The sequence below is a fragment of the Silurus aristotelis genome, assembly GCF_946808225.1.
Source record: "Silurus aristotelis genome assembly, chromosome: 1".
NCBI lineage: Eukaryota > Metazoa > Chordata > Actinopteri > Siluriformes > Siluridae > Silurus > Silurus aristotelis.
In genome coordinates this window covers 2,977,972-2,999,589 of record NC_139574.1, presented here as the reverse complement: position 1 = coordinate 2,999,589, position 21,618 = coordinate 2,977,972, and the positions used below count along the sequence as shown (strand labels likewise).

The 21,618-nt window shown below is 39.3% G+C and overlaps 2 protein-coding genes across 3 annotated transcripts; one reads left to right on the top strand and one right to left on the bottom strand.

Moving 5' to 3' along the window:
* Positions 1-3,080: 3,080 nt before the first annotated feature.
* Positions 3,081-6,036, bottom strand: LOC310727549 (enkurin-like). The gene is made up of 5 exons (XM_083544133.1): positions 5,829-6,036; positions 4,533-4,678; positions 4,200-4,432; positions 3,912-4,058; positions 3,081-3,350 (listed from the first exon to the last, which is right to left on the bottom strand). The coding sequence occupies exons 1-5, from the start codon at positions 5,906-5,908 to the stop codon at positions 3,177-3,179; spliced, it is 780 nt and encodes a 259-aa protein (XP_083400259.1). The 5' UTR covers positions 5,909-6,036; the 3' UTR covers positions 3,081-3,176.
* A 529-nt stretch (positions 6,037-6,565) lies between these two features.
* On the top strand, positions 6,566-11,707 carry thnsl1 (threonine synthase like 1). 2 transcript variants are annotated; one of them, XR_014534281.1, is made up of 3 exons: positions 6,566-6,634; positions 7,850-11,071; positions 11,524-11,707. XR_014534281.1 is itself a non-coding variant. In XM_083546120.1 (2 exons), the coding sequence occupies exon 2, from the start codon at positions 7,873-7,875 to the stop codon at positions 10,069-10,071; it is 2,199 nt and encodes a 732-aa protein (XP_083402246.1). In that variant the 5' UTR covers positions 6,574-6,634; positions 7,850-7,872; the 3' UTR covers positions 10,072-11,707. The 2 variants fall into 2 exon arrangements, 1 of the variants encoding a protein (XP_083402246.1); XM_083546120.1 differs by having other exon boundaries at positions 6,574-6,634; positions 7,850-11,707.
* The last annotated feature ends 9,911 nt before the right edge of the window (positions 11,708-21,618 follow it).

The following is a 21,618-nucleotide window of genomic DNA, read 5'->3' as shown; positions in this document are numbered from 1 at the left end:
GAGAGACAAGGACATCTCCCCCTCCACCGCCACCAGCATTTGAGATCTCTACCGCGTCGCCCCTTTCCACGAAAAGTAAAGCGATACCATGATTCATGGAGATTCCAACGTCCTGCATGTCCACGCTACTGCAGCCAAAGGTATCATACACACTCTTGTGTATGCTGTTTTCCTTGTGCTCAGGTTCTCGAGGTCACTGCGCAGGGACCCCCGATTTTGAACGAGAACTGAAATGAAGGACACCAGGCTGAGGCAAACTGAGATCCTAAAGAGGGACTTCAGGATTCTGGTTGAGATCCATGACAAGTATTATAGTGTCAGGACCTCTTCCCACATACCAGTGAGGAATTGAGAGGTTCAGTAGGCTTTTCGTTTCTGAGCATCTTAGGTTTTTCCACCCTTTTCTAGGACCCCTGCTTTCCACAATATACATGCTTTCCTTGGGAAATATTATTAGAAGGCATGGGATCAGCTTCCACTGTTATGCTGATGATACCCAGCTATACATCTCTTCAAAACCAGACGATACAGCTCAATTGGCTCGGATAACTGAGTGTGTTAAAGAATAAAAAGACTGGATGACTCATAACTACTTTTTTGGCCCACAAATCAGTACACAGAAGCTCCAGGATTTTAACCTGCATTTAGACGGATGTTTTGTAACTTCTAGTTCAACAGTAAAAGACCTGAGAATTATTTTAGAGCAACTTATCTTTTAAAAATCACATCAAGCAAATAAAAAAAACAGCCTTCTTTCACCTTAGAAATATTTCTAAGTTAAGAAACATGTTGACTATATCTGATGCAGAGAAGCTCGTCCATGCGTTTATGACCTCCAGAATAGACTACTGTAATGCATTACTAGGTGGATGTCCTGCATCATTAATAAACAAGCTTCAGTTAGTTCAGAATGCCGCAGCAAGAGTTCTTACTAGGTCAAGAAAATACGATCATATAACCCCAATCTTATCGTCCCTACATTGGCTTCCTATTAAGTTTCGAATAGACTACAAACTACTGCTACTCACTTATAAAGCACTAAATGGTTTGGCTCCCATGTATCTATCCAGTCTCTTAACACGCTACAATCCGTCACGCTCCCTGAGATCTCAAAACTCTGGGCTTCTAGTAGTTCCTAGAATAGCAAAGTCCACTAAAGGCGGTAGAGCATTTTCACATTTAGCTCCTAAACTCTGGAATAGTCTTCCTGACAGTGTTCGGGGTTCAGATACACTCTCCCAGTTTAAGTGCAGATTAAAAACATATCTTTTTAGCAAAGCCTACACATAACACACATCACACACATCACATCACAACCTTGTGCTCCAGAATATATGATTACATGCACATTATCAACTTGTGCTGTTAATATCATGAACAGCAGCTACGCTAATTCCTCTCCACTGCTTCTCTTTCTCTCCCCATCCCGAGGCATCCTGAGGTTTGGCCAGCTCCAGTCACCTCCCACCTCGTGAAGATTATGGACCTTTAAGGAAGTAGATTAGATCCCACTTCACGTGGAGTTTGGACACTGGACATCCTTGAGTGTTTAAAGGCTCTGGCATGGAGAAGCTGGTGTTTGATCTTTGATGATCTCAAATGTTGAGCTATTTTATGAGTTGCTCAGTAGCTCCAGGTTCCACGACATCAACTGACTGTATAAGACTGTAGAAAGATCATTACTCATAATCACACACTCCAGTGCTCATGTTAGTTCTCACTCTCCAGTGTTCTGTATTGTAGATTTTGGATTTATTATCACACTCTTGATGTCACCCAAATGATGATGGGTTCCCCTTTTGAGTCTGGTTCCTCATAACATCTAAGGGACTAATGGGTAAAGGCTTAGCTTTAGGATTGACCGGGTCTGTAACAGTGTACCTCATAAACCCAAAGACCATATAAATCCAAGCATAAAGAGAAATGAATGCTGGTTAAAAGTAACACATTTTATTTGAAAGACCAAAAACAAGAAAAGGTGAAAACATGATAAAATGGAGATTCAGCAAAATCAAATGGTAGAAGTTTAAAAAAATTAAGTCCAAAAATGTGTGTGTCTGTATGTTTGAGTGTTTGTGTGTGGGTGTGCGTGTGTTTGTGTGTGTATGTGTGTGTGTATGTGTGTTTGTGTGTGTGTGTGTGAGAGTGGGTGGAGTGTGTGTGTATGTGCGTGTTTGTATGTGTGTGTGTGTGTGTGTTTGTAGGTGTGTGTGTGTTTGTAAGAGTATATGTGTGTGTATGTGTGTGTGTGTGTGTGTGTGTGTGTGTGTGTGTGTGTTTGTATGTGTGTGTATGTGTGTGTGTGTTTGTAAGAGTATATGTGTGTGTATGTGTGTGTGTGTGTGTGTGTGTGTGTGTGTGTGTGTTTGTATGTGTGTGTGTATGTGTGTGTGTGTTTGTAAAAGTATATGTGTGTATGTATGTGTGTGTGTTTGTGAGAGTATATATGTGTGTGTGTGTGTGTGTGTGTGTTTGTGTGTGTGATTAGTTGTTGGTGATGTAGGTATGTGTGTTTGTATGTGTGTGTGTATGTGTGTGTGTGTTTGTAAGAGTATATGTGTGTGTGTGTGTGTGTGTGTGTGTGTGTGTGTGTGTGTGTGTGTGTGTGTGTGTGTGTTTGTATGTGTGTGTGTATGTGTGTGTGTGTTTGTAAGAGTATATGTGTGTGTTTGTGAGAGTATATGTGTGTGTGTGTGTGTGTGTGTGTGTGTGTGTGTGTGTGTGTGTGTGTGTGTGTGTGTGATTAGTTGTTGGTGATGTAGGTATGTGTGTTTGTATGTGTGTGTGTATGTGTGTGTGTGTTTGTAAGAGTATATGTGTGTTTGTATGTGTGTGTGTATGTGTGTGTGTGTGTGTGATTAGTTGTTGGTGATGTAGGTATGTGTGTTTGTATGTGTGTGTGTATGTGTGTGTGTGTTTGTAAGAGTATATGTGTGTTTGTATGTGTGTGTGTATGTGTGTGTGTGTGTGATTAGTTGTTGGTGATGTAGGTATGTGTGTTTGTATGTGTGTGTGTGTATGTGTGTGTGTGTTTGTAAGAGTATATGTGTGTTTGTATGTGTGTGTGTATGTGTGTGTGTGTTTGTAAGAGTATATGTGTGTGTATGTGTGTGTGTTTGTGAGAGTATATGTGTGTGTGTGTGTGTGTGTGTGTGTGTGTGTGTGTGTGTGTGTGATTAGTTGTTGGTGATGTAGATGGTTTTGTATCTCTCGATCAGCTCCATGTCTTTCTCCAGCTGCTTCATCTCTGACTCCAGTCTCTCCTTCCTGCATTTCTTAGACTTGGTGTCGGTGATCAGTGACAGACCCTGATACTGATGATGAAGCTCATCCCAGTTCTGCTTTAGACCCTGATATGTACACACACACACACACACACACACACACACACACACACACACACACACACACACACACACACACACACACACAGGATGAAGTGTTTAAAACAGAGTCATATCTGTGTCACTTCTTTAGGTGTGTGTGTGTATAAGTTTGTGTGTAAGGAAGTGTGAGAGTGAGTGCGTAATTGTGTGTGTTTAATTTAAGTGTAAGTGCATGTGTGTGTGAGTCTTTCGAAATAGGAGAGTGTGTGTGTGTTTGTGTATGTGTGTTTGTGTGTATGTATGTTTGTGTGTGTTTGTGTGTATATATGTGTGTGTTTGTGTGTATATATGTGTGTATGTGTATGTGTGTTTGTGTGTATGTATGTTTGTGTGTGTTTGTGTGTATATATGTGTGTGTTTGTGTGTATATATGTGTGTATGTGTGTGTGCATGCGTGTATTTGTGTGTGTGTGTGTATCTGTGTGTGTGTGTTTGTATCTGTGTGTGTTTGTGTTTGTGTGTGTGTGTGTTTATTTGTATGTATGTGTGTGTGTGTGTGTGTGTGTGTGTGTGTCTGAGTCTCACATGCAGTATATCCTGTTGTTCTTCCTCACACAGCTGTTTCATTGCTCCCTCTTTAATCCTCTCCTTCATGTAGCGATCGTACTCCTCCTGCGCACTCCTTACCTCCTCCTGCCTCTGACTCAGGTACTCTGGGATCTGACCGTAATCCTGACACACACACACACACACACACACACACACACACACACACACACACACACACACACACACACACACACACACACACATTTACAATGTAGTGATACTATAGACCCTTGTTCCATTGCTCCACACCTTCTCCTCTCTCACCGTTTTCTTGATATACTTTGGGACGAGGCCTGAGTTCTCCAGCAGCTCCTTGTCTCCATGTTTGGTGCGGACGTATGCAGGTTGAGGTTTACGTGGAACTGCCATCCTGTTCTCCACAGCATTGCTTCTCACAAAGTCTCGTTTGGTGTGGACTCCAGCAGGTGGGGCCTCGGTTCTGGGCGGGACGGGAGGCTTCCTGGGCTGAACCTCGTCTCTGTACAAGAATGGCTTTTCTGAGGAGAACAGGCTGCTGGTGTGACCTTCACTTTCATTACATCCTCATTATTATTAGTGTGTGTATATGGTGCATCGCTACTGATCTCAGGCTCTTACTCTCAGGAAGTTTGGGCTCCTTGGAGTGTTTCTGCAGGAACTTTTCTGGAGAAGGCACTTCCACTTTAGCTGGACCCATGGTCCTGTTGGAGCCTTTGTTCTGCTGCTGCTCCTGTTTTACCTGCTCTCTGAACTGTGACGTGTATCTGTTAATACACACATCGTCTACATCATCATCGTCGTCATCCTCTTTGTCATCTTCAAACTTTGTTCGGAGTAATTTATGGACTTTCCCTCACAAACTCTTTCAACCCAAATAAAATGAAAGAACTTCATTTTCATCAGAAATGTTTCTCCTGTAACCTTCAAGTGAGCAGATTATGGCGAAATGTATCTTCAGGACAGTGTGTTGTTTGTAAAGATGAATCTTAAAGACACTTGTTTTTCATGTTTGTTCATTCTTTGTGGGTGTTTTCTACATACAGCATTGTGTAGTGCTAAGCTCTATTTCTCTGTGTTTTATTTATTTATTTATCATTGTTTCCAACAATATTAAAGCCTTTAAGACCATCTCACTGTGTCCTCTCGGAGATATTTATAATATATATCATGTGTATAATATTTATAGTATTTTAAAATCATTTTATTTAGGTCCTTTTTTATACTCTTGGCATTGTTGTGTATGTTTTGAAGGTAATAAATAAATCATTTAATAAATAAAGACTATGTCACAGTGTTATTTGTTTGATATTTATGCAGTTGTGTAATATGTAACACTTGTTTCTTTCTTATACCCCTTGGAATGTATGTTTTGAAAGTTATATAGAGCTCGGTGTGAACTCCGGCAGGTGGAGGTGGAGGTGGAGGTGGACTCCGGCAGGATTTATTATTATGACTATTTGGAGTATTATTGTTATTACTATTATATTATTATTCTAATAACAATAATACTCTAAATAGTCATAATAATAAGGATAATAATGATAAAAAGAATAACAATTTCAACTATAATGATACTACTACTACTTCTACTACTACTACTACTAATAATTATTATTATTATTATTATTGTTGTTGTTATTATTATTGACAACAACGAAAACAATAAAAACAATAATAATAGTAATATTAATAATAATGGTGAATGAGTGAAGCTGAAATCTGATTGGATAGAAACTCTTTTATAAACTAGAAGAGTTGAACTCGAGAGAAACGCTATGAAATGAAGAGAATAATTTAATAAATATTCATGTACATAAATAATGAGAATATTGTTTATTTATAGTATGTAAGATGTTGACTATAGTGACTATTAGTATTAATTGCAGTCTTTCTGCAGTGTAAATGAACTCGTACCTGGGAGCTTTTTCTCTGTTGGTCTCCTCTCTGGGTATCAGGTAATAAAAGGTCTCAGGAGGATGAATTACACTCGACATTGTGACTTTACAGGAAACTAAATACAAACTTACAAAATACTAAAAACCAATGTATGAATTAAAGCTCTGCTGATAGACACAACTACAGGAGCACAATTTGTGTTTTCTTCTGACGTTACCATGAGAACCGTTGCCTAGCAACAGCTCCGCCTACTCCACTTGATCTTTTTTACTCCTTTTTATTTTATTGTTTTATGTATAAACAATTAACCTTCGAAACACAAATCAATCAGATCCGGAAATTAACAAATTATATATTTTTGCATTTATATTGTTAGATAATGTAAAAAAAAAAAAAAAAATCGTTATGTACACTTCCGCTCTGTTTGTCGCCAATTCCGGTTTCAAGAGGGCTGAACTCCCCCATACCTCCACCCCCCGCCACCCGTATTATTATAACGTATGGCCTTTTATGACTTCTATAGATGTGAATGTTTGACTTTGAATGCATGTTTTAAAAGTAAATAATAATAATAATAATAATAATAATAATAATAATAATAAAAATAATACTACTGTTATAATTGCTATTATTATTATTATTATTATTATTATTATTATTATTATTATTATTAATATTATTATTATTATTATTGTTGTTGTTGTTGTAGTTGTTGAAAAAGTAAATAAAACACACATCCGCTCTTGTTTGTCTTCACTTCCGGTATCACGTGACTTCTTTCCCGACGCCCTGATGCGCACGGAGTGTGCGCGCGTGCGAGCTCTGTGAGTAAATAATGTATTTACGTGTTTTTTTTTTTGTTGTTGTTATTAAATATATGTGAGAAAAAAAAGCATATATTTATATCTGTTTAAATACACGTGTCTACACATCCGCTCTGTTTGCTCTCACTTCCGGTTTCCTTGACGTTGAGCACCACGTGACAGAGTTCATTTCCAGAAAGCAATCAGAACTGTGAATATACTCAAATCTACATTTCTCCTTTAGCTGGAATCATGTGTGTATAATCTCCTTTTATTTAGTTTGTTTAACTTTATTTATGATATTTCATTATAATATGAATGTCAACCTTTTTTTGTATTTTAATAAAAATAAATAAAAAGAAAAGAAATGCATAACATTAAATTGCTTGTGATTTTTTTATTAGTGCAATTTTAAATTATTAATTTATTATTATTATTAATATTTGTGATCATTTGAACAGTTTGCATTTTTAAAACAATTTTAAATAAAAGGTCTGCTTGGTTATATAATATATAAAATAATATTTGATAGAAGATAATCAAATGAATGCAGTACACTTACATGCAGTAATCAATTAAATTGGTACACATTAAATTGATTTAATAAAATTAAATGAAAATAAATAAATAAATAATATTTGTTAGGCCTATTTAGGTAGATCATATGTGTATGTAGGTGTGTGTGTGTGTGTTTTACATTTAATATTTAATTTTCTAAATATATGATCTTCTTAACTGTTCTACTTATTTCAGCATAATTTAACAAATGTCTTCATTCCTTCCTTCCATCCTTCATTCATTCGCTCCCTCGCTATGTAGAATTGTCAGTGTTTTCTCCTTTAAAAGAAATCCTTATCGCTAGTGTTAACCGATAGCACTGTAGATTCTTTAGCGTTTTCATTCATGCGCAAAACAAATTGTATTTCCAGTGCGAAGCAGTGACACTGTGCTAACTATTGTTTCTTTTTTTATAAACCTGTGATTGTTGTGTATGTTTCGAAGTTTTGAAAATCATTAAAAAGATACTCAAACTGAGAGAATAAACAAACTTACAAACTCAAACTGAGAGAATAATCAAACTAAGCTCCAGTTGAGACCATATATAAAATGTAACCATATATATTTATATTTATATATATATGGTTACATTTGAAGCCTCAACTGGAGCTTAATCTATTTACAAATCCCAAACTAATCCCCAACGCCACTAAATCGTTGTTACTTTTGTCTCCCCAGATCCTTTTTTCCTTAAAGCCAAAATGATGACGAGACACTCATTTCATTTGTTGTCCAAAATAGATAAACTGATATTCCATCGAATCTCCAGCTCATCTTCTCGCTCGTCCTTATCTATGATAACATCATGTCTATGTACAAAGACCCTCCAGGAAAGGAATGTTCTCCTTATGGGTCCTCCCGGGGCTGGAAAGACGTCAGTGGGCCGTATTTTGTCCCACAGACTCGGGAAACCTGTAATCGATATAGACAATGATGTTCTGGAAAAGGCCTGGGGGATGACTGTAGCGGAGAAGCTGAAGCAAGTCGGGGGCGAACGGTTTATCGATGAAGAGGGCCAAGCTGTGTGTAACTTCTCCGCATCTGGATGTGTGATCTCGCTTACGGGATCGAACCCGCTTCACTCGGACGCCATGCGACACCTGAAACGCTCAGGTATCGCTCTGTATCTGGACGTAGACACTGAAGACATTGTGGAAAGGCTGAATAAAATGAAGGTGAACAGAATTGTAGGTCAGTGTTCTGGCGTCTCAATGAGGGAGATCCTAGAGTACAGAAAGCAGTTTTACGAGAAGTGGTTGGACGCAAGGGTGTTTTGTGGAAGGGGGGATACTTTAGAGGATATCGCTGAGAAAGTTGTCAGGGTTCTAGATAGATATCAGGACACTGAATCAGAGACCTACATCTCCACCAGGAACCATAGACATGCATCGAACAGTGACGTAAAGTTCTTCAGCGATGTTGCCGTGGAGGGATTAGCTCCCTGTGGAGGGCTTTACGTACCTAATAAAGGATTCCCAAAACTGGAACCTTCTGAATGGATACGATTAGCAGACATGTCTTATCCCGAGCGTGCTTCGGTCATACTCGAGAAGTGCATACATCCACTGGATATCGCTCAATCAGAACTTTGCTCGATAATTAAGCGAGGCTACGGGCAGAACTTTGCCGCCAAATCAGTGGCACCTGTTAAGCATCTTGCTGAGAATCAGTACATTCTGGAGCTCTTCCATGGTCCCACTGCTTCCTTTAAGGACCTGTCACTTCAATTAATGCCACAGCTCTTTGCCCACTGCCTTCCACAGATGTGCAACTACTTGATCCTTGTGGCCACGTCTGGGGACACAGGAAGTGCAGTTCTTAGTGGGTTCAGCAACCTCAGAGAAAGTGACAGGCAGCGCATTGGTGTGTTGGTGTTTTTCCCTGAGCGAGGTGTTAGTGCCATACAGAAACTGCAGATGACTGGTTTTAAGGGAAGCAACACCAGGTCTGTTAGTGTCTTCTCAGACTTTGACTTTTGCCAGAGGGCCATCAAGGGCATATTCTGTGATTTGAGACTCACTGGCTACTTTGCAGTAGAATACGCTACTGTTCTTAGCACGGCTAACTCCATCAACTGGGCGAGGCTACTTCCGCAGGTGGTCTACCACTCCTCTGCGTACCTGGACCTCCTCAGAGATGGCGTGGTGAAATTCGGGCAGCCCATCGATGTGTCCATCCCAACTGGAAACTTTGGAAACACCATGTCTGCCATTTACGCTAAACAAATGGGTGTCCCAATAAGAAACATAATTTGTGCCTCTAATCACAACTGCATAGTTTCAGATTTTATCTCGACTGGTCAGTACGATCTCCGAGGCAGGAAACTTAAACTATCAAATTCCCCTTCTATTGACATTCTGAAGTCTTCAAATCTCGAACGGTTTCTGTATCATGCATCTGGTCGGGATGGTAAACTTGTCCAGGACTTGTTTGAACGCCTTGAGAAAGATCAACACTTTACCGTGTCGGAGGAGTTATTACGGAGCATTCGGCAGGATGTGGAGGCAGGGTGGTGCTCCGAGGATGACTGCCTGAATACTATTCAGGAGGTGCACTCCAAAACAGGATACATCATGGACACTCATACCGCCGTAGCTAAATCGGTGGCTGACCGGCTGCATGATAAGATGTGCCCAGTTGTTCTGTGTTCCACTGCACATTTCGGGAAATTTGCTCCTGCCGTTCTTAAAGCCCTACGCTGTCCCGATGTCCCTCGTGACCCACTGGAGCAGTTGGATGCCCTGTGTGCTATTGCAGGCCAAGAGCTAATGCATAAAACTCTGTATGAGAGTGTGAGACACGAGGCAAATGCTCCACATACGGTGTGTCCACCTGATTTCAGTGTTTTAACAGATGAGGTGGAATCTATGATACATGACTCATTTCTGAAGCTCAGGTAGGTTAGGGCTTAATCCGGGCTGTAGGAAGTAAGGAGCTGCAGTGGCAGCTAATGGCAGCCTTTGGATCGGCAGATTTCTAAAGTCAGTATCTTGCACAAAAAACCCTATTGAACCCCAATCAACTTGACGCATCTGCACACATATAAACATGGCCAGAAATGCCTTTAAACATAGTGTTTAAATGGGGTGGAGTCAAAGAGGAGACTGGGTAAAGAAACCAATAAAGAAATGAAACATTTCATAGTAAAAAAAACTTTGTTCGCTATGAGACTTGTAATTGCTTTATAATAACTTTATAATAACCTGTGTCGCCAACAACAACAATCACTGACCAGCTGAACTCACATGGATTTGATGGATTTATTTCCTCATCAATTATTAAAATAAGCTTAGTTTAACAATATACAATATAATATACCATTAAGGACACATGTATTGGGACACCCAAATTTCCCAGCCATATTTGGTTCTTCCTTGTTGTATACCATCAATTGCTGGAGCAAATTCAGATGTACAATTTACAATTGTGCCCTAGTCCAGATCCATGAAGATCTGCTTTACATAGGTTGGAGTGGAAGATCTCCTGCTACAGAACTCCAACCCTATTGAACACCTTTGATATGAATGTGAATGTTGACTGAACCTTCAGGCTTTCTTACCTTACCTTCATCACTACCTGACTTTACTAACACCATTGTTTCTGAATGACCTTAAATCTCCACAAAATCCCAGAATGAATAAATGTGGTCACAAAAAGAAGCACAAACCAATCTTATGGTCAGGTGTCCACAAATATATCAACTGGCAAATTCCTCACTATCCAACTATCTATTAGAGCTGCTGAAGATCCTCCTATACGTGAAAAGATTTGCCTGTATCTCCTGAACATGTTTCCTAGATGGCAGTGTTGCTTTTCTTTAAATTCTGGCACATGCATTTTTTCAGCAGTTCCATAGAAGAACCACCAGAACCTTTAACCAGTTTGCAGGGTCTGGCCCTGGTGGTGTGGGTTTGTTGTTGGGGGTGTATCAGTTTGCACTGTATGCAAATTAAGATAGCGGTTCTTTATTGTGCATTTTGCCCTTAAAGGACCGCTATCTTAATTTGCATAAACTGGTCCAAGATTGGAGACTCCAGGTCTAAAGAACTGATTATAATTGTTTAATTAAAACCATTAAAATCACTTTGTTGCGTTTGTTTCAAACATCGTTCCTGAGCAAAACTACAATATATGATCATATAATATTTACATAATTGTACATATACAGAATTTGGCTGAAAGTATTGGGACACCTGTCTATATGTGGTTGGTTTCAAACTGTTAGCACAAAGTTGGAAGCACACAAGTGAATAAGATTTGAATAGATTTTTCCATCACTTGAACCAGGAGACCCAAACCCCTGTGCACAAAGCCAGCACTATTAAGATATGCTTTACATGGTTTGGAGGAAGATCTCCTGCTATAGAGCTCCAACCCTCCTCACCTACATCAGTACCTGACTAATTTGACTTTGTGCCTCAATACTCTCCAAAAGAACCCTCCAAAATCTAGCTAAACTTCTTATCAGAAGAGTGAGGACAAATTGAATTTACAGCAAATGGGAACTAGTTCTGGAATAGGATATTCAAGAAGAAATCAAATCTTATGCTCAGGTGTCCATAAACTTTTATCCATATAGTGTATGAGGACAATTTAGAAATCTGCACTATTGAGATTTGAAATGTAATGTACATAAAGTTTACATCCAGAGGGCATGTAGAGAGAGAGAAGGTACCACAGATTTCAGGGAGGTCTGGGATATAAGTTTGTCCACCACACCACCATCAGCAAACCTGATGAAAACATTCCAGTTCACAAAAACACTATCCATAAACCCTCCAGATCTGCTCCTTCATCGGAGAAATCGATGATGGCTTGAATAATCCTGACTGCTCAATGCTTTAAAGTGGAGATACCCGTGAAGCATTGTGTATTTACTTTTGAAGTAAACTTCTAAAGTAACATCATATATTATTGTATTATTATTATTGATTTTACAAACATAATCGCAGCTCTGATGTATCTCTGAATTAATGCCGGTGAGAGTCGGTCCAAACCATGGCATCAACTTTAATAGACCATCATGAAACGTAAAGGCCAATGAATTCATCCTCACGGCCCGGGAAAACAAGGAAGACGATTATCTTCATCACTTTTGTGTCATAAAATATTCATAAAAACAATTATTCAAGCGGTTCATGGAGAATGCTGAATATGGAGCTGGTGATTTAATTAACATTAGATGAGCTCATTAATACCCCGCATCAGAGATACGCATATATTAGTTTTAATGCTTGAATATTCATGTAACTACAGTATTTTATAATAAGATAGTATTTTATAATAAATTATAATTATATATAAAACGTCTCACTGTCTTGCATGTTATTTTCACTGTAAAGTGATGCCTCGGTACAAAGGTGGTCGCATTTTTCTTCTTCTTCTTTCAGCTGCTCCCATTAGGGGGCGCCACAGCAGATCATCCGTCTCCATACCCCCCTGTCCTCTACATCTGCATCTTTCACACCAACTACCTGCATGTCTTCCCTCACCACATCCATAAACCTCCTCCTTGGTCTTCCTCTTTTCCTCCTTCCTGGTGGCTCCATCCTCAGCATTCTTCTACTGATATACGATATGTCGCATTTTTACCCACTTAAAATACCTCTTTCTTCTGTCCTCGTTGTGAAAAGACGTATTTTATACAGTATTCGTACAGTGTGTTGTGATTTTTGCGTTGTGATTTTAGTGTTTGTTTATTTTTTGCTATTGCAGAAAAACGCAAAAGTAGTGCTCCAGCTGGTGGACATTAAGGTAAGTACACTAATTATACAGACGCTCCCCACTTTACCAACATTCACTCTAGGACTTTCGCAGATACGAACAAACCTGTCTTTAAAGTAAAATTTGTTGTGAGATGAAAAAATTGAAAACGGAGGAGAGGCTAGTCGTAGACCGTAACGAGTCTACATGATGCGCACTGGACTCGGGCCAATTCATTTTTTGTAAGTAAATTAAATTTAGATATTCTTTTTTACTACTTAATACAAAATATTGTATACAGTATTTTGCTTATTTCGATTTGTTTGGTATATTTTATTGTTTATTTGATAGTATTTATAGCCTTGACCTCTTTAGGAGATTTGCGTAGTCAATATTGAACACAGCAACAACTTATGAACAAATTCATGCTACAAGCGTAACTCGTTCGTAAAGTGGGGAGCGCCTGTATATAATCTTTGCAATATAGATTTAGCAATTACTACATTTATCTTAAAAACTTTGTCTCAATCTTCTCGACTTACGAATGATCGACTTACGAACACTTTTCCGGTCGCTATTTACATTTACATTTGGGGCATTTAGCAGACGCCCTTATCCAGAGCGACGTACAAAAGTGCTTTAAATCTCTAGTAATTAATAAATCTACACGGTACGCAAGATTACAAACTTAATATAAATATAACCCTAGAATTCTACAAACTTGGAAAGTGCTAATTTAAGTGTTTCAGGAAGAGGCAGGTCTTCAGTCGTCGCTTGAAGAGAACCAGGGTCTCCACTGTACGACATCTAGGGGAAGTTCATTCCACCACGTCGGTGCCAGAACAGAGAAGAGCATTGAAATGTACTTACCTCTCATTCTGAGAGAAGGTGGTACCAGTGGAGCAGTGCTGGAGGATCTCAGACAGCGTGGTGCAGTGCGAGATGTGATGAGGTCATTGAGGTAAGATGGTGCTGGTCCATTTTTGGCCTTGTAGGCAAGCATCAGTGTTTTAAATCTGATACGTGCAGATATCAGATATTGAACACAAGCTGTGCAGCTGCGTTTTGGATCATTTGCAGTGGACGGATAGCGTTCAGGGGAAGACCTGCCAGCAGAGAGCTGCAGTAGTTGAGTCTTGAAATCACAAGAGATCTACGCTGTCTATTTCGTAAGTCTGGGGCTACCTGTAAATCCATATATTATTACCTACTGCACCTTCTGTACATTTATCACCCTCATCACTGTACATATGGACCCTGAAACCGTTATTTATTACACTGTTATTTATTGTTAACAGGCCACATATGCATTTCTGGTTAGATGCTAACTGCATTTTATAGGCTCTGTACATGAACCTTACACAACCACAATACTGTTGAATCTAATCTAATCTAATCTAATCTAATCTAATCTAATCTAATCCGAATGCACAGAAAGTACAAGAGAGAATTTAAAAAAGAATATTCATGCCTCCTGTTTACCGGGAGTTTCAGTCGATATCGAGATCCGACACATTTTTCAGCTGTCATAACGAATTTGTGACAGCGGGTTTCACGGCGGACGAGTATCGAGATATTATCGTATATGGTTGGAATAATAAATTAATTCTTGATTTGAGTTTTGTCGACTTTTTATTTTGATCTATTTTACCACATTAAGACCCAGCTCTTCCTCAAACACTTAAACCAGCACTTTTCCCCGTTTGTTTTGTTTTTGTTTGAATAAAAAAAAAAAGCTTGCTATAATTCCTTTCAACAGAGTTTAGGCTGATTGCATCTTAAGTTTGTAATCTAATGATCCAGTGTTGATTTATTCATTGATAAAACTCTTCACTCTGGAGATGGCAGTCTGCTAAATGCCCTAAATGTGATTGTAATTCTTTCAGATGTACAATAATTCTATATCTCACTCACACAAACATCATGCAGAAATGTTTAATGTTGTGTCTACAAAATTTCTGAGGTAAGAGCAAGACAACTCATATAGACAACATAAGCATAGGAATGTGAACAGGCATGTATTATAGCAAGCTAATTAGCTCTGGACACTGGGATATTGAGTAAAGTAACTATCTGGATTGTGTATTATCTAGCATTATATAGAAAAAAACACTAACAACACTATAAAACTACACGCACTTTAGCTGCTTACTTTATTAGGTTCCTTTCCTTCAACCGTTTTCTTAGCAGCTAGCTCAGAACGCTAATTGCTATTTAACAGGTCCGGTTGTCGCAGGTGTTTGCTCCCATTGAGATGGTAGTCAAAAGAACATTTGCGATCTAACATTTTATTTAATTAATAAATGGTAGCTAGCTACAACTAGCTAGTTAGCTATAACTTTCCAAGTGATGTACATATTCACAATTACAAGAAAAGACTCCCCAAGGCAAAACTTCTAATCTAATCGAGGCTAGGAGAAATGATTCTAAGGTATTAATAGTGTCCATAGCGATGTTGTATGAAGAGGAATACATTCTCACAAGACTATATGGATACTAGTGAGTTTACTACTTATGATATAGGAACAATTTCTGTGATTTCTGTTCATTCCAAAAAATAAAACAGCATTTTATCACTCAGTTGTAAAAGCTGGCCACAATTCCACATGGCCAATAAAACTATTTTGTGGCATCAATCAGTCTTGTTTTGACTCTGTCACCCCATTGGACAAGCACTGGCATCAAAGTCTATTGTCAAAGGCCACATAATTGGGATGAACCTGCCCTCCCTCCCTATGTACACGTCCTATGTCTGGGAGACTCATAAGAGTCCCCTCACACCCTGCATACAGTTTGTCCAGAGTCTTTCCCTCAGGCAGGCCATACAGACTGACCCAAATACAGACAGCCAGACTCCAGCCAGACTCCAAAATAGCTTTTTCTTTCTGGTGGCCATTTATTTATATCTGGTGGCCATTGCATTTATGACTTTTGGCTGACTTTTTGTTTAATCTAGAGTGACTTGATGGATAAGGGCCTTGCTCAAGGGCCCAGCAATGGCAGGTTGATGGTACTTGAATTTGAACTCATGACCATTTAATCAGACGTCCTTATACTTGGCCAATAAGGCTGAATCTGATATATATTATTTGAGAAAATGTATTTTCGAAACATGAGAGTTCATTATTTAACAGACCCCTCAGGAGAAAAATGTGGATATTTATTATTTGATTGATTATGGCTTGTGTGACTGATAATGTTTTGTAAAAAGTTTTCTTTATTAATAGCATTCATCATTTTCTTTTGCATAAAGGTAACAACAAAGGGAGTGGCATATTATTTAATAGGAATAATTCTGTCTTTCCGCTAAGTGTGTAAGGAACTGGATTCTGGCACCGAAAGCCGCAAGTTCAAATTCCAGTCACACCAAGGCCTCAGAGCAAGGCCCTTAACCCCATAGCTGCTTAGATGTATAAATTAGATAAATGTAGGTCACACTGCATAAGAGTGTCTGCTAAATGCCAAAAAAAAAATTTAATGTAAATATCGACGATTCAGTCTTGAAAGTCCTCAGTATTGAATCAAAAAGAAAATAAGAAGTAGTATCAATTTAAATAATCTACTAGAACACTGCAATACAGTTTCTCGAACCTTTAACCTAAGAGTCACATGACCTGAATTAACCAATAAGGGAACAGGTCACCATTATAAGCGTTGTTTGTGTTTTTGACACAAGATGGCGGTAAAGAACAGAGATGCCAGTAAAGAATTTTCCTTTTGAATTCACTTCACATTATTGTTATTCATATATTAATTTAATTTTTGAGAAAAAACTCAATGCTGCATGTGACTTTAGATGGTCAGTGGTGGTTATAGGAGGTTATACAGGTGTTTGACAGATGCCCTCATACAGACTGACCTACAGCCGAGCAGCTGATGGTTCAGGAACTTGCATAAAGCGAGTTTGGTGATCCTGGGATTTTAACTTGTGTCCTTCCAATCCAGATCCATAGCACTAAACACTAAGCTATAGTACCACCTCCCTACAGGACTCAAGTCTAGCCTCATAGTCAATTATATATATATATTTTTTTTTACAGTTTTAGAGATGCTCTGACCCAGACGTCTAGACATCACAATTTATCAAACTCGCTCAAATCTTTACGCCCTGCTTCTAACATCAACTTTGAGGACAAAATGTTCACTTGCTGCCTAATAAATATATCCACACACTAACAGGTGCCATGATTAAAAGATAATCAGTGTAACTCACCTCACCATTTCATAATGTTATAATTACATAAGGTTTTGTCTGATCAGTGTATAATCCGAGGCTAAAATCTGTGGTCTCTGATGTTCACAGACAGGAAATTAATGGGTGTTGCAATCATTTTTTTCCTTTGATGAAATTCTGTCAGTGGCAGAAGATTTCAGACTCTTTCCTAAAGTGAATTCTCCTAAGTCGACCGTCAGAAACCAAGAACCAATAGGAGCACACAACCTGATACAGCAGGGAAAGAAACTTATTGACTTCTTGAGGGAAAAGTTGTTTTGGCCTGTGAAAAAGTTATTTTGGAGTCTGGCTGTCCCTGGTTTGATCAGTCTGTATTGCCTGCCAGAGGGAAGGAGATGGAACAGAAAGGTGTCAGGGGTCCTTCAGTGTTCTCCCAGCCTGTTTCCTGACACTGGGCATGTACAGGTCCTAGAGTGAGGTCAAGTTGGTCTCTGCCGACATAACTTCTGTAGTTTCTGAAGTCAAAGCTTGTTTATTTGGGTGGCAAAGCCAAACCAGACAGTGATTGATGCACACAGTGGTGGCCCTGTAGAATTTGAACAACTTGGGGGAGCATCTTGGGGAGCTTGTGCTTTTGTTGTTGGTGGAGAAAGTACATCCTCTGGCAAAGTCAGAGACCAAACAGTTATGATTAAAAGCACGAATGATGTTCCTAATTGTGTTGTAGATCACAGACATGGTGTTTCCAAAGTTTCCAGTGGGCACGGACACATTGATGGGTTACCCCAATTTCATTGTCCCAATGTTTCTGAGGTGGTCCAGGTATGCAAAGGAGTGGTTGACCACCCACAAAAGCAGCTTTACCTAGAACAGTGGCGTATGTCGGAACTCAGTTCTCGACGCGTACTCCAATGCACACAACACAGCCTTGAGGCATCAAATGTCTTGTTGGTGGTCCTCTGGCGGAGGTCAAAATGCCAGTCATCTGCAGGTTCTGTACACTTACACCTCCACTAGGCCACTGGAATCAAGTAGCTACACAGGTGCAGAAGGCAGTGAGCAAAGAACTGTGGCAATAACTGTGGCCAGGCCCTTAAAGGAATCATTTTGAAAAAAAGTGGACAGTTCCATAATCTGTAACAAGGAGTTTTCAGTATGAGCATCTCTGAATTATTTCTGAATTCATCAGAGGTTCAACTTAAAGACTGTTGTATGAAATTCACTTTCTTAATTGTACATTGTTGGAGACTTGTGCAGTTCTAAGGCAGTCTGAAGTGACTTTTTTTGTCCTAACTAACTGAAACTAAAAGTAACTCTTTCTTTTTTTAATTTTCCAGTAAACAGAAGCACAACAACAATTGTCTTTCATCATATAACTATAAGCGTCTCTCAGTGAGCATCTCAATTCAGTCAAGTTAAATTGAGCTTCTTGTCAACCAAGTGATGGACATATTCTAGACCTTCATCTCGTCCTCTTCACCACCTGGTGAGTAAACATTTCCAGCGCAACCTGCAGCGAGTCCAAGTCCATGTCGGCACAGCGGGTGGACGCAAGTGAGCGAAAAGTAATCAAAGCAGTTTTCATAGGCAAAAACCTTGCATGGGAAAAGTTTATCCAATTAGGTGTAAAAGGTACAAATGAATAATGTACTTTCAGAAGGCTGTCAAACCACACAGGGTCACACTTTATCATGCCTCAGCAAGGCTTCGGTGACTTCTCACCCTGTGGAAAAGTGCCGTTGTCCTCATTAGCATGCTATTAGCTGAAAGGAGCAGTATCTTGCAGTGTCACGGTCAGAATATCTGACCTTAATGAATTCCAGAGTCATTAAACATTCAGCCAGTCAAAGAGGGAGCAGAAGGAACAAGGGGTTCAACATGTGTTCTGCTTTAATAGGATTAGCTCCTGTGCTAGCTGCTGTAATCTCTTTAAGTGCACTACAAAACTTTGGGATTGAGCTAATCCATCCCCAGCAATTGCCTCTGACTTGACCGGGTTCAAGTTGAGTTTTACCCAGATCGACTGAGAGCTCAGGAGACTTGAAACCATACAGTACATGTGTGATGAAGTGGAGTCCAAACTACCACCAGACGAAGACAATTATTTACCTAATACGGCACATATACAGATCCTTTATCAAATTTCTGTTATACCTCTGCACCTTCTGCTGATGCTAATTATAGAGTTTTATTAATAGAATTGAACAAATTTGTACTCATATGTAAAAAAGTCAGAAAACCAAAGCTAAGTGGTAGCTCAGTGGTAAAAATGCTGAAATTCCGATCAGAGGGGTTTTAGTTCAAATTCCAGCACCACCAAGCTTCCACTTTATAAGTTGCTCTAAATAAGGGGGTATCTGCCAAATGGCTTCAATGCTTTTTATTGCATTACCATTGCATACAATGTTGTAGAACTTCTGTAGAAGATTCTGTTGTCAGTTATGGGAAATGGTACTGTAGGTCAATGATTAAGATGTGGGACATTGGCATGAAAAGTTAAATGTCGTTCAAATGATGTTCTGCCATCAAGCTGCCACAGCTGTGCCCTTGAGCAATGCTTTCAACCCTCAACTACTCAATTGTATAAAAAGATAATTGTATGCTGCTCTAAATGATAACCATTAGCCAATAAGCATAAATGTAAATTTACCTTATAGCATCTATAAATTGTAGTTGTGCTTGTACAAAATGAATCAACACCTTTGGACCAATCAGAATGGAGAATTTGGCAATTATATACACAAATATGACATCTGGAAGTTATGTCATGCAGATGAACACCTCAGGAACAGAATCAGCAATGTCAGCAACCTGCATTTGAAGGACAGATGAGGTGGTAGCTTAGTGGTTGGACTCTGGATCAAAACACTCTGGGTAAGTGTGTTTGCCAAATGTCTTAAATGTAAATAGCACACTTTTGAGGACGAAAATGTCTTGGACAGTGAAGAGAAATAGTTTGAGAAAGGAGTGTAGGAGGCCATCTATGTCCAGATGGAAAATCCTTCTCTCAACAGAGGTGGAATTCTGTTGACACAACTTGTATCCTTTTTTTTATGCTGCACTTTCATACATGCCCAAGAAGATCAAGACTTCTTGACACATCCACCAGAAAAGCCAAATCACACTTTTTCCTTACTCTGATTCTGGGGTAGTTCCATCCTAACACCTCCCTCCTCACTCTCACCCCCAGGGAGTTGAGGATCCCCGACCATGGAGCATACAAATCTACGGAATCCTGCCAACTTCCATTAGACTAAAAGAGATGCTTGGATGAGTAGCAAAACATTTCAATCCAACCAGATAGTTAACATGACAGATAGTAGTCCACAAGTCCAGTTGACATGACTCAAATTCCAAATATTACTTTCAGATAACTGCACCTGGATGACTGAGAATCTTCACAGACACAAATAAAACACATGATCTCAGTTATTTCATTCAGAGCAGATGAGGCACAGGTCATTCTGATTGCACCAGAAACCGATTTCAATAAGTGTGTATCTTTTAAAACCTTTCCATTGAGAACAAAGGTGTAAACTCATTGATATCCTGGATCTCGTTTCCACCAACAAAACTGACAAGGTTTCCATCAACAACTCAGGTCAGAAATATGAACCTGTCCTTCAAACTTCAAACCTGCACGAAAATAAGGAAGACAAAATTGATCAGTAGATTTGCTTCAGGACATGATAGCATGAGGGAAATCAAAACAAACTGACATATTGGATGTAGGTTACTATATAACCTTTAAAAAGTGAAATTACTCCTTTTCATTCTTTATGTCTTTGTAGGTATTTGATTCACAGTCATTCCAGTATCCCAATGCTCCTTTCAGAACCTGCTTCCCTGAAATTATCTAGATCCTAGATAGATAGATAGATAGATAGATAGATAGATAGATAGATAGATAGATAGATAGATAGATAGATAGAGTGTTTTTTAATAAGTCCTGTGCAAACCGAAGTGTTAAGGTGCATAGTGTACAGTGTGTAGTACAGTCCAGAACAGATAGAAATCTCAGCACTGACTTTTTCCCCCGAAGTGAAATTAATGAGACACATTGAAGCATGGAGAGGAACCACCTGAGGTTCTGCCACTGCTGTCAGGCTTTCCAGCTGTGAGTCCACAACAGAGCCCACCTTCCTCACCATCTTGTCCAGACATTAGGCGTCCTCTTCTTGATGATGCCTCCCCAGCACACTGCTGCATAGAAGAGGGCACTTACCAAAACAGTCGGATAGAATATCTGTAGCAGCTGTACAGGTATTTATAAACCTTTACAAACTCCACACAGTCACCCTTGATAGTCACAAGCTCCGGTTGAGGCCTGGGCTTCCTGAAGTCCACCACTATCTCCCTTGTCTTGGTGGTGTTAAGGTGCAGGTGGTAGAAGTCACACCATGCAACAAAGTCCTGGATCAGTTTCCTGTACTCCTCCTCCTGTCCACACCGTGGCAGGACTCTCTGGTGTGTTCAGGATAAACAGAACCTGAAAAAGCACAGTCCCCTGTGGCTTTTCCGTACTACTGACCAAAGTGTCAGACCTGAAGTCCCCCAGTTGCACATACTG